Source organism: Culex quinquefasciatus, chromosome 2, assembly GCF_015732765.1.
Source record: "Culex quinquefasciatus strain JHB chromosome 2, VPISU_Cqui_1.0_pri_paternal, whole genome shotgun sequence".
Taxonomy (NCBI): Eukaryota; Metazoa; Arthropoda; class Insecta; order Diptera; family Culicidae; genus Culex; species Culex quinquefasciatus.
Genome location: NC_051862.1, coordinates 126,519,855 through 126,532,069, shown reverse-complemented (window position 1 = coordinate 126,532,069; position 12,215 = coordinate 126,519,855). Strand labels below are relative to the sequence as shown.

Sequence of the window (12,215 nt, the reverse complement as noted above, 5' to 3'; positions counted from 1 at the left end):
GCGCTAAGCGATGTTGCATAAACGTAACGACCACAGCAAGTGTTCGGGGGAAACGGTGGCGAGGAAGAGGAAATTATACTTTCTATTTTGATTCCTTTGCTTGGTGAAGATTTCAAAGTCATTTCCTGACTGGAGCGGGGACACCGTTGGCGCGGTTCCGACACCAAGAGAAGTTGACTTTTGACGAGAAATAATTGCGTGTCAGGTTGATTCTGTTTTGTGCCAAATAATAATTATTTTTGAAGTTGATAAAATGGACTGATTTTAATCAAAACTATTTTAAATTTGTGTGTGTGAGCTGATGTGTACTGTAGTTTCCACCTCTCCAAAACCGTCAAACTTCAAGCGAAACTTACATGGGGATACCGTGGAGATTTTCCCTTATCCCCTTAAAAAAAGTCGAGAATCAATACTTCCCGTCTTCCAAATGCCTTACCCTTGTCTCTGGTGAGTGGTGGAGATGGGAGCGGCCGGCAATAGATGACTGTCATGATGTTGAGGATCTAGTTCAGGTGAAATGGTGCTATTCCTGTGAGTGTGTGTGTGAGTTTCTGTAAAGGTTTCAGTGAATGTTCCTAACCAAATTATGAGTACATTTGAACCATTGACGCAGTTTCAAGAGTTTATATTTATTTCAATGAATAAGTTGAAGTTCAGGATATGTTATACCTGGACATCAATATGAAGACAGATGTTGGGCATTGAAAATTGAGTCAAACATCAATCTTGCATAACCACGAATCGATTGCTAGTTTAAAATGAAACAAGCCACAATAACAACAAAATAACCCCACCTAAGCCGCCGGCGAATGTCATAATACGTGCCTCAAATCGAATAACCACTTTTCCACACAAAGTGACACCCAAACCGGAGCCGGATGACAATCCGGCGCACACACTCACCCAAATCGACGCAATAAAAACAAACTAAACTCACACCAGCGCAGTGCCACAATGTCGAAGTTTCACTTTCAGCATCACACCAGCCAGCGAGAGTTAAATGATTGTGATGACGATCATCTTCAAAGCTAACCTAACCTAGTCAGACCAAGGCGGCCGCCACCCCGCTCACAAGTGGGTTGAAATTACGTCGCAGCAAAAGAAAGTGGAAGTGATTCAATCCAAATCAGTCAAAGCGCGCGCGAAACGAGCAACAAGGCCAAAACTAGGTCTCGCTCGCTGGGATGTGAATTCAATGCTAAATTTGGATCGCCGTAACCGGCTTTGTCTCTGCGTTTGACGTTGGCGTGACGGGAAGAGAGAGGAGATTGAGTGTGGGGAACAACTCATCGAAATGTCACTTTAAGTCACTCAATCAGAACTCATCGCTGTAGTGAAACAGCTCATTGCCAAAAAATGAGTGAAGAGTAACTCATTTCTGTAATGATTTTGTATTGGAATGAGAGAGATTACTCTCAAACTAAGAGGATAATGCTCTCAACTGAGTTGAGAGCAGTTTGCTCCTGTTTGATTCGCTGATTCCCACTCAAAAGCGAAAATCTCACGCTGATCGTTGTGATCACTCGACCTTTAGCAATTTCGCTAACTAACTGGACGCTTCAGGGTTAACCCTCTTAACAACGTCATGAGCATGAATCACTATAGATTTCACGATCGCGCTCCGTCGTCATCGCCACCACAGTCGCGTAGACAGTTCCGGAAAGGCAATTTCATCGCGGCTCAGAGATTCCGCCGAATTAAAAGTGAAATTCCGGACGCTGTTGTGTAACACACCTGGCAGAGTGAATGAAAAAAAAAGAGACGCCCCAGTGAAAATGAAAGTTTTTTTTTTTGTGGACCTGCCGGCGAGAGATTTCGGCAAGCTATGTGAAGTGTGGATCATCGCGAGCGTGGAATTTGAAGCATAATTCGGTGCGTGGAACGATCGAGCGATGTTTGATAATGATAATTTATGCTGCGTGGAACGCATTCAGATGGCACTCGGCACGCTGATGTAACAGTTCGAAGTTGTTTGGGTTTGGCGATGATAAGCGGAGAGAGATGGGTTTCGTTTCAAAGTGCAAGGTGAATCGTTTGATTCGGGGCGTTTCGTAATCGGTGGAAACGTAATTAAAACTAGAGTTAAGAGCTCAGGAAGGCTGATTTTTTAGTTTCAAAACTAATTGCATGGCTTAAACATGCTTTTACATTTCAATGCTCTAAATAAAACATTTTATTTTAGATAACCAAGTATTTATGATTCAAAACATTAAAGTTGTAAAACAGCATTATTTCCAAATATTTTCAGCTTATTATAATTTAAACCCAAAACATATGAAACAAGGAACCCAGTGAAACACAGACATCCAAGGACTCAGACTTTTTAGTTAGATATCTAGAGTTTTTTTATGAAAAAATGTTCTAGAAGCTTCAGATATTTTTTAAATAAAACTCTAAATATCTTCAAAAAATAGATAACTATGATTTCACAAATTTCAAACATATAAAATTTTCGATAGGTACCGATCTTACTGTGTGAATATCTGTCAAAATCGAGCAAACTTCCTGGATTTCTCTGGAACAAATAACCCAGTTAACTCAATCGGAATTCTGAAACGGAATTCAATTCGAATCGTTTACGTTTTCCGTTTTAAACGCAACAACCGATTCCGTGTACGTACCGATTGTTGCGTTTGAAACGGAATACGTAAACGATTCGAATTGAATTCCGTTTCAGAATGCCGATTGAGTTGCCTAGGAAGGATGGCACATTTTTTTTAAGTCAATGTCGGTGCGCAAAATCAGAGGACAAAAAAAAATGTTTCAAAGAGGATAACACAACACAAACATAAAAATGCTATTGAATGAGTCTACAGTAAAAAGTATGTTTTTTCAAACTAAAGGCACAATAAAATTCATGAAATATTATTTTTCCTCGTTTATACCTTTAAAATATATTTGAAAAACTAAGAAAATTTTCTTTAATCTTTTTGTGGACATCCCACTTATTCGGCCCTGTATTTTAGAGGGATGATATGTTGGAAACTTTGATTCGATTTATAATATTAAGAAACTAAACTCGTTTAAAACTGTCTCTACCTTCTGGAAAACATATTTTCAAATTGAAAAAAAACGCGATTTACATTTTAAAAGGGCTTGAATCGAATTAGGGAGGAGACATAAAATTTAAACTTAATTTTGAATTTCAGGAATAATTGTACCCTTAAAGTTTCAACGGAGCACATCAATCAGAGATTTTGCACCAAGAACAATATTAGAGACTTTTTAGTATCTTCAAAACTAAGGGAACTATCGATATAATTTTTTATTTATCCCTTAAAATAGTGTCTACTAAATTAGTTACAACAAAGTTTGACTATTTTCACAATCAGGGTTTTCATTATTGGGTCCGTAAGTTTGACAATTTTTGTCAAGAAACAACACCTTCTTTGGTTGAGGTGTGCTGTTAAGAATAATTATTTTGAAATTTCAAGAATTATTTTTTAAATTGATAGGCAAAAAGTTACGCTATATTATTGCAGTTATGCTACCTTCACTTCAATGCTAAATAATATTTAGCATATTTAGTAAATATCAATGAATTAATGAAAAAAAACTTGAATCCGAACGTTTTTTTAAGATTCCAATTTGTTAGAATGATTAAAGGCCTATTGAGCAACTCTTTACGAAATCGACCGATTTCGACCATTTTTATTTTTTTTTTTGTATTTTTTGATTTGGTTCAAACTTTGTGGGGCCCTCCCTATGACGAAAGAAGCTTTTTTTACAAGTCTCCCAATAATTTTGGCTGCTGTCCATACAAAAATGGTACGTAAATATTCAAACAGCTGTAAATTTTGAGTGAATTTTTTGATCCATTTGGTGTCTTCGGCAAAGTTGTAGGTATTGTTAAGGACTATTGAGAAAAAATTGGTACACGGAAAAAAATTGCAGATTTTTTAACAACTTTTTTTTTACAAACACTCAATTTCCCAAAATACATTTTTTTTATTTTCGAGATTTTTTGATATGTTTTAGGGGACAAAAACACGCTACTTTTGAGCCATAGAGAAACATGGTCAAAAAATCTGCCGACGAGTTATATTTTTTTGGTTTTTTTTTTAAAATCTAAATTTTATGCAAAAACAAAATTGATGTAATTTTTTAATGTAAAATTGAATTTCCAATCGAAAAGTACTTTACAGAGACATTGATAATTGGACGTTGGGTTGCTGAGATACAACAGCTTTAAGGAACGAAAATTATGTTTTCTAAGTCTCACCAAAACAACCCACCATTTTCTAATGTCGATATCTCAGCAACTCATGGTCCGATTTTCAATGTTAAAACATGAAACATTCGTGAAATTTTTCGAACTTTGCTTCTAGAGAATTGCTCTATTTTTATTTAAAATGCATAAATTAATGTTAAACAATCTATTAATCTTATTTGTTTACAGTAATTTTAAAGTAGTTTTTAAATGAAAATAAAGTTTCAGGAAAAAATAAGGTTTTGGTCATTTGATTTTTTTAGAAGACTGATTGAAAAATTAAAAAAAAATATTTTCAGAATGCTTAAGAAATAAATTTTAATGAAAAAGAGTTCATTTGGGCCATCCATAAACTGAATTTTCTAAAAAAGTGTCCACGTGGTTTATAGAAAAAAAAGCAATCCACTTTAACGACCTTTTGTGGGAAAACCAGCAAGGTTCAGTAGAGCTCAGAGGCATCGAAATGTTAACAAAAACTTACAATTTATATAGGTAAAATATGCCTTTTTTATTGTCATTGTTTACGTTTTTGTGCTCATATTTTTGACAAAATAAGAAACAATCATTTATTTTTTAGTTTTGTTTGGAAAGGTCTTAAAAAACTCTAGAGTTATATAAGGTTTGTGTACAGATTGAAAAAAATTATTTTAAATCATAATCTTGTCATCAATGTTTGACAGAATGCTCAATACGAATCCAAAAATGCAATTTTCAGAATGAATCACCTTTATTGTCCAATAAAAAACTTATTATTTATTTTAAAGTACCAAGCGTCTCCAAGTTTCGAGGTAACGCATGGTATTTGTTGTATTGAAAGTATGTTTTCAAAACTGAATGATCCAATCATCTTTCAAGATCAAGCCAAAGCCACTCTCCCTCTCATTGTGACAACCTGATGATCACACGACCATCGACCATCCCTCATTTGCTCACAACAAATCTCACTTTTACTTGACTCAACTTGTGCGCGCCGCCCTCTGTACACACTTACACTCACGACTCGCCAACTTCGATGACGCGCGTGATCGTGAAATACGCGAAAATGATGCAAACCTGTGCAATGCAACTTCTCTTTCACCCTTTCACTGTCCCTTTCGCCCAATTTTGTATGGTGTTTGTGTTTGTGTGCACCGGCGATCAAGCAAAAAGCAAAAAAAAAGGTGAACCACGCAAAAGTGCATGCTGTATGTGACCCACTTTGGAGGTGCCCATTTTGTGCCGTCGTCGTTGTTCATCATTGACCCGATTTTTATGGCGCGCACTTTTATATTGTACAAAAATCGGTCTCTCTTTCACTCTTGAACAAATCCACGCGACTACCACCAGCAGCCAGCATCATCACCGGGCACCGGCTTCGAACGCCGTGGTCGTGAGTTCGAAAGTTGTCCAAGTCCATGGTACTACCACCATGTTTTGTTTTCATTTTCATTTTTTTATGTGTTGCTGTTGTTGTTATTGCTTCAAGTGGGGATCGCGTGTTTATGTTTGTGTGCTTGCTCTTGTGTCGAGCACGCGTCACACGCACTTTTCGAGTTTTTTTTCGCGCGATTATCGCGATACTTTTGCCTTTTTCACCTTCTTTTCCTTTTGCTACTCCCACGCACCCGGTGACAGCATGGTCGCAAACACACACACGCTAAACTTGAAGTGCAGAACTAAAGCTTATTTGTGGTGGTGGCGCTATCAGTGTTTTGATGCGCGTTTTTCAAGCGGGTGTACCACCATCACATTACCTTACACACTGTGGTAGCACACACTCGCACTATACTAGCTCTGGGCTGTGTAATTACCGTGAATAATTAATCAAGTTGCTGGCGCTAGGACGCGCTGATAAGCTTGCATGTCACGAGTGATGGACTGGCAGTGAAAGAGAGATGGGTTTTGGGAGATCGGAGGTGCTTGGTGGAATGGGGAGGAAATTATGACTTTTGGATGAAAATTTGAATCGAGTTTGTCTCAAAATAAGTATGATTATTTTTAGGGATGGATTTAATAGAAAAAGTTATTTAATTCGTCTTTAAAGGGGTTTCGGTTCGGTTCGGTCTTTTTATCCCAAAATATCTCATGACGGGGTTGAATCCACAACATCTCCTTCAAGCAACACGGGATTAATATTGTTCGGGTTAGTAGGATAAGGTATTGGCTTTTCGATGCCTCCCGAGCTACGATGCTATGGGGAGGACTTTCATAATAGACCAGTTCGAGAACCGATGCTATGGAAAGACCTTTCTGGTTATCACACAAAAACACTCGCGGACAGTTATTTCAATACCTAATAGATAGAAATTTTGCTCCACTATAAATTCGACGATCCTAAAAAGACAGCGTGTCTTCCAGTAATCAATTATATAGAAATGACTTTTTCACCGTAAAAATTAAACAACTTATTCGATTTTTTTTTTTAATTTACACGACGCCGTGCCCTCCAAACAACGATTATATAGGAAGGGCTTTTAAAATCTCGAAACAATGAATGAAGATTACAAAAGCACCAAAAACACCAATTACCCAACAAAAATTACGATCAAGACACGAATAATTCTGTAAAGTAAGCGCGTGGCCTCACCGCATACAATCGACTGAAGCAGAAAACACAGTTAAACCTCTGTTTTTTTTAGTACAGCCTTTCGATCAACGATGATAAAGGAAGAACTGATATTATCATTGCAAGCAAGAAAAAAAAGGACACTCAAAACACGATCGATCCTGTCAAGCAACCACGTTACTCCACCGCTCGTCACCGACACACACAAATCACGACAAAAATGCGACACAAAGGGGAACACAAAAAAAATCAATTTTCACTCCGAATAATTATTTTTCGCTCCCGTTGCCAATTATGCACTCAATGATGCCAAGATCGTCTAGTTTAGTGACTAACTTGTTCTGAAGATACCCGAATGTTTGTATAGGACTTCGAATGATGGAATCATGAACAAAACTTTGTTTTTTCTTCTTTTCTATTTTTTTTGTTTTTAAAGTCAAATCCGTGTTCTGCGACCCCAATTAAGTCTAAATTAAATAATGGATTGTCATGGATTCAAACATTCTGAATCACTTCAGAGTTGTTTAATTTTAGAAATATAAATTCTTCAAACACACACACACAAACATTTGTAAAAAAATGGGTTTTCTTATTTAAAGCAATTTGAAACTTAAATTAATACATTTTCGGACTTGAGTGATAAATGAGTTAAATGTTTTTTAAACGCAAATTAATGTTGATGTTTTTTTACAAAATATATGTCTTTTTCAACTTTTTTGTGAACAAAAAATAAATACTAAAACAACAATATAAAACCCTGAAATAACTTTCGTTTTGTTAAAGCGTTTCAACCATTGCTTTATATCATAATTGATTTTCAAATTCTACCATATTTACATTTCTAGAGTTTTTTTTAAGATCATTTAAGCTAGTGTTTCATATGTTTTTAGGACATATTTAAAAAAAAACTCTAGATTTGGAAGCTTTTTTCGAATGTGTGTTTTTTAACCAAAACAATTTATCAGCTATGTAGAAATCTGTTTCTCTTAATTTTTTATATGCAATTGAAAAACAATATGCTAACGTCACTATTAAAGTTTGCCTGCGAATCAATTTGTAAGAATACATTGAATAATATTTATGTATACATTTTTATTTTAAAAAAAATCTTTTAAATTTCTGTAACAAATTTGTAGCTTTAGACAATAGTTTGAAATAGACGTCAAGTTTCATGAATTTATTTTTCATAAATTCATTGACATTTCCCATTTTAGTGACAATGAAAAATTTAAAAATGCTTTTTAGATTTCAAAATAATTGTTCTTGAAATTTGAATTATTTAATTTCTTTTCTTCCCCCCTTGAATCGATTCCAGCCCTTTTGAAATAAAAGTCGTCATTTTAAAACCAAATATTGCACGAGTTTCTTTCTTCACATTTAAAATTGGATCATTATTTTCCAAGATATCATCGATTGAAAGGAGTAGTAGTATAAGTAGCACTTAGGAATAATAATTTTTCGTATCTTTAACTTGATCTTTAATTCTCTGCAAATTAATAATTAAGCAGAAAAGGTCGGATGTGCAAGAAAGAATATTAAAGAGAGTTTTCTCAGCCTTCATAGATATTTGTTCTAGATTGAATCAGGACGGAAACCATCTTAACGAAATTTAAAAAAACATTCTTCTTCAGTTTAAAAATGGCTGTAACTCAAAAATAGTTCATTTTATCAAGAAAATCATAAGAGTCCTTTTTGATTTCAAAACTTAATAATAAATAACGAAAAATGATTTAAAGAAGATTTTCCGAGTGAATTTCAATATACTTTCCAAAAATCTTTTTTTTTTTCAAAAATTCAAATTCAAAGCTAAAAAATTGTTACTATTCGTCCAATAAAACATATAAAAAAATAATTCTTTTGTCTAAATCCTTTTTTGTGAAAAAAAAGTTTATTAAAAAAACGATTCCCGGGATTTCCTGAAAAAAAAATATTTTCCGTTTCCCGGGAAATTTGTAAATTTTCCCGGGAATTCCCGAAATTTAAACGGGAAGTATACATTTTCATAAATTTTTGGAACTTTTTTTGAAAATGCTCTGAAAAAATAACAAAAGAACAAACTCAACATGATTTTGTTAAATTAAATGTATTGTTTGGAAAAAAATAGACTATCAGAAATTATGATATCAGAATTATTTCTGATAATATTAATTCATTCATGCTTAATGAGTATTAAATAATTACAATTAGGATAGCTTTTGACAGATTGATGTTATATCATCAAAACAATATTAACTCCATACCTCCAAATTAAAATTGAGATTTTTTCTACATTTTTGTTTACCATGATCAAATGAGATGAAAATTGAATTTGTGCAAAAAGAATTAATTCAATTGGTTGAATACCTAGTACTACAGAAATTACAATTTGAAGTAAAATAATCATGAAGCACTGGTGCAACTACACGTATTAGAGGGTTAAATGTGAAAAAATAGAAGACTTTTTGTGGAATGATGTAAATTTATCGTATAATTCAAATCATGTTGCATAATAATACAAAAAAAATCATTGAAAAATTACTTTCTATTGTTTGTTCCAAAAAAAATGCAAAAATACATTTAAAGCTTGCTTCAAATATTTTAAAACATTGGGTTGTTTGGAGTAAAACCAACACTTAAAGGCTTTACCATTTGTTCAAGAGCTGAAACCAGTATTTGTCATGAAAAACATAATTTCTGCATGTTTTTTTTCTCATTTCAATAAACTGGTCACAGAGGAAAGTTTAAAATTTCTCATCAAAAAATACCAAAATACATTTTCTTGTAGTTGAATGATTTTTTACATGCAGTCAAGCTGTTCATTGATCTTCACACTTATTTAAACCAATAATGTTGATGTCTTATATAATATTGTTTCATAATATTAATAAAACCAAGAGCATAACAATTTTCAATAAATTTAAAATTTCCCGGGAAATAAGCAGAAAATTTCCCGTTTCCCGGAAAATGTGTAACCCCGGAAAATTGGACGCTCTAATTACACCAAATCGATAAGGAAATCTTTCTCGAGATACAGGTTTTCCTATTCCTGTTTGAAATTTGAGGATCGGTTAGTTTTTTTTACAATCCTTTAATCCATAACCAATTCCACCTGTCACAATCCCCAAAAAAATCACGAATCACCTTCGTCACGTTCCCAACTCACAACCCCTCTGTGCTTCGTATAAATTGTACAGAATAATTTCCTGCGTCGCACAAATCAATACCACAACAACCAACCTCAAAAGCTAACGGACACATCTCTCGCACAGAGCCATTCACGCGGGGCAATGATTGACGTGTCGATTTAACTCTCAAAACGAACACAACCATCAAACGAATGTAGAAAAAAAGTGTGTGTTGTTGTGCTTATTGAACAGTGAAATTACCTTACCGTGTGTGTTTGATTGATTTAATTCGTGAATTTTCATGTGATTACACTTGAGTGAATTTAAGAAACATTTAATGTTGTTTTTTTTAGTTCAATTGTAAATTTATTATTTATAACTTTAACATAATTTTCAACTGTGCCGATGGTTTTAATGATAGATATTGGCTGTCAGCAATCAATTTTGAATATTTTTATTTATTTCTCCATGTCGTTGTGTGTTTCACCACTCCAAAACCCAGCTCGGGTTGATGATGGTGGTGTGATTATGGTTCAGATAATTTTATTAATTGCCTGCCAAAGCGCCATCGGCCACCGGCGAACGAGTTCATACCTATTTTCCGGGTAATTTTCATCGTACACATTTTTTCTTCTTTTCTAACCTCTTCTTCCAATTACTGTCAGTGGATGCGCCGCACCTGCCTAATTCAACAGGTAATTCAAGCGAGCCTTTTTTCCTATACAGCGATAAAAGTGATTTGTCAGCGCCTCATTACGGGAAATTGACGAATTTGAGTGAGCCAATCATCGATAGGCGAAGCTAATCAATTGAGGAGCTGTTGTAATAAAAAAAACCTATTTGTTTGGATTGTCTGGCAACCCTGAACATTTAAATAAAGTTTAAAACTTAGTCATCAATATATTACTTAACATGGTGAAATACTTTGATTACTAATTCTTGTACTCTTTTCTTCTCCCACTCTCTCTCGTTCAGGCTTGGCCCATGTGAACTTCCGCTGTCAGACCAGTGGCTCGTCCATAGCCAGCTCACCTCCTCCCAGCAGTCGCAGTCCTCGCAGTCGCAGTCACAATACTCGTCGTCGTCGCAAACAGCAGCAACGCAGCAGCAGCAACATTCCAGCAGTGGCGGCAGTTCAGCATCACATCAGCATCTGCAGCCGAAAATAATGAACGCGGTCGTCCCAGCCGTGTCGGTTCCGGCAGCCAGCAAAAAGATTCGTAGAAAACCAGATACCAAGGTGAGCCATTTTTGAAATCCTCCAGATAATTGAAGCAACAAAAGCGTTTTTTTTTTTAAGAAAGTTGTTGATTTTGTTCACATGGAGTATTTATTTTTTAATGAGGAGCGGCCGTGGCTGACTGGTTACGGTGTTCGCTTTGTAAGCGAATGGTTCTGGGTTCGATGCCCATCTGCTCCCCACGAGAAAGTTCAGAACACAGAAATTAGAAATGATGAATAAGAACGAAAAATCAAAGTCGCTCGAGGCGGGGTTCGAACCCCCGTCCTTTGGATTGGTAAGCAAAAATGCTAACCACTAGGCCATGTCGACTTGGTGAACTTGGATTGGAATTAGAATACTGTTACAGAGAGCGAGTTGTGGCGCTATAACCACGGCAAATAGTGTCCAGGGCATTCGTGGAAATACAATGTCCCATCCCAGAGGGTTCCGGAGTACCAAACCTTCTTAGCATGGTGCTCCCAACGAATACTACCAAAATCTCGGAGCGTATGGTGGTGTGTCCCCACGCTTCTTCCTCCCCTGTCGATTCAGAATTGTGTTGCTGTTCGAACACTCTGTGCTCAAACTCAACCCAATTACGAGTCATCTCTGCGATACGGCTTTACGCAGTAGGCCTGGCCGCTTTAACGCTTGTGTTGTTTCAATGCATTTTCGGTGCAATGGCGCACTACAAATGTTAATAAATGACAAGAAGAATGCTAGGCGTCATCTAACCTAAGGCACTCTCCAGGATCCCTTCGAAAGATTGGCTGCGCTAGGGTCTGATTAGATTAGAGATTAGACATGGAGTATTTATTTTTTTATTTATCAAAAAGTATTTATATTTTTTAATTATAAAAGCTTGAAAGTTGACCAATTTTCATATGCTTTTCTGGGGAAAATGTTCAACCCTCTAATAGCTATTTTTTGATATTTTTTTATTTTCCCATGTTCAGGAGATCAAATTGGGCCATTTTTGTTCTATTTATTTTGAGAACAATGTTGTCAGTTTTGAAAACATTTACAACAAAATCCAAAATAAATGTAGACGATTTTGAAAAAAATTCAATGTTGTCGGATTCAACAACACAGAGTTACCGAATTTGCTTACAGGATTTCTATCCGTGTAGAGTC

General features: G+C 35.4%; 1 protein-coding gene across 9 annotated transcripts in view; it reads left to right on the top strand.

The window, feature by feature from the left end:
* LOC6046306 (nuclear receptor coactivator 1) overlaps positions 1–12,215 on the top strand; it is a 339,035-nt gene that overhangs the window by 286,977 nt on the left and 39,843 nt on the right. For all 9 annotated transcript variants that reach the window (XM_038254025.1, XM_038254027.1, XM_038254032.1 and 6 more), the window contains one exon: positions 10,835–11,099. In XM_038254025.1, the coding sequence (XP_038109953.1) occupies positions 10,835–11,099 (265 nt within the window). The remainder of the gene's footprint in view (positions 1–10,834; positions 11,100–12,215) is intronic.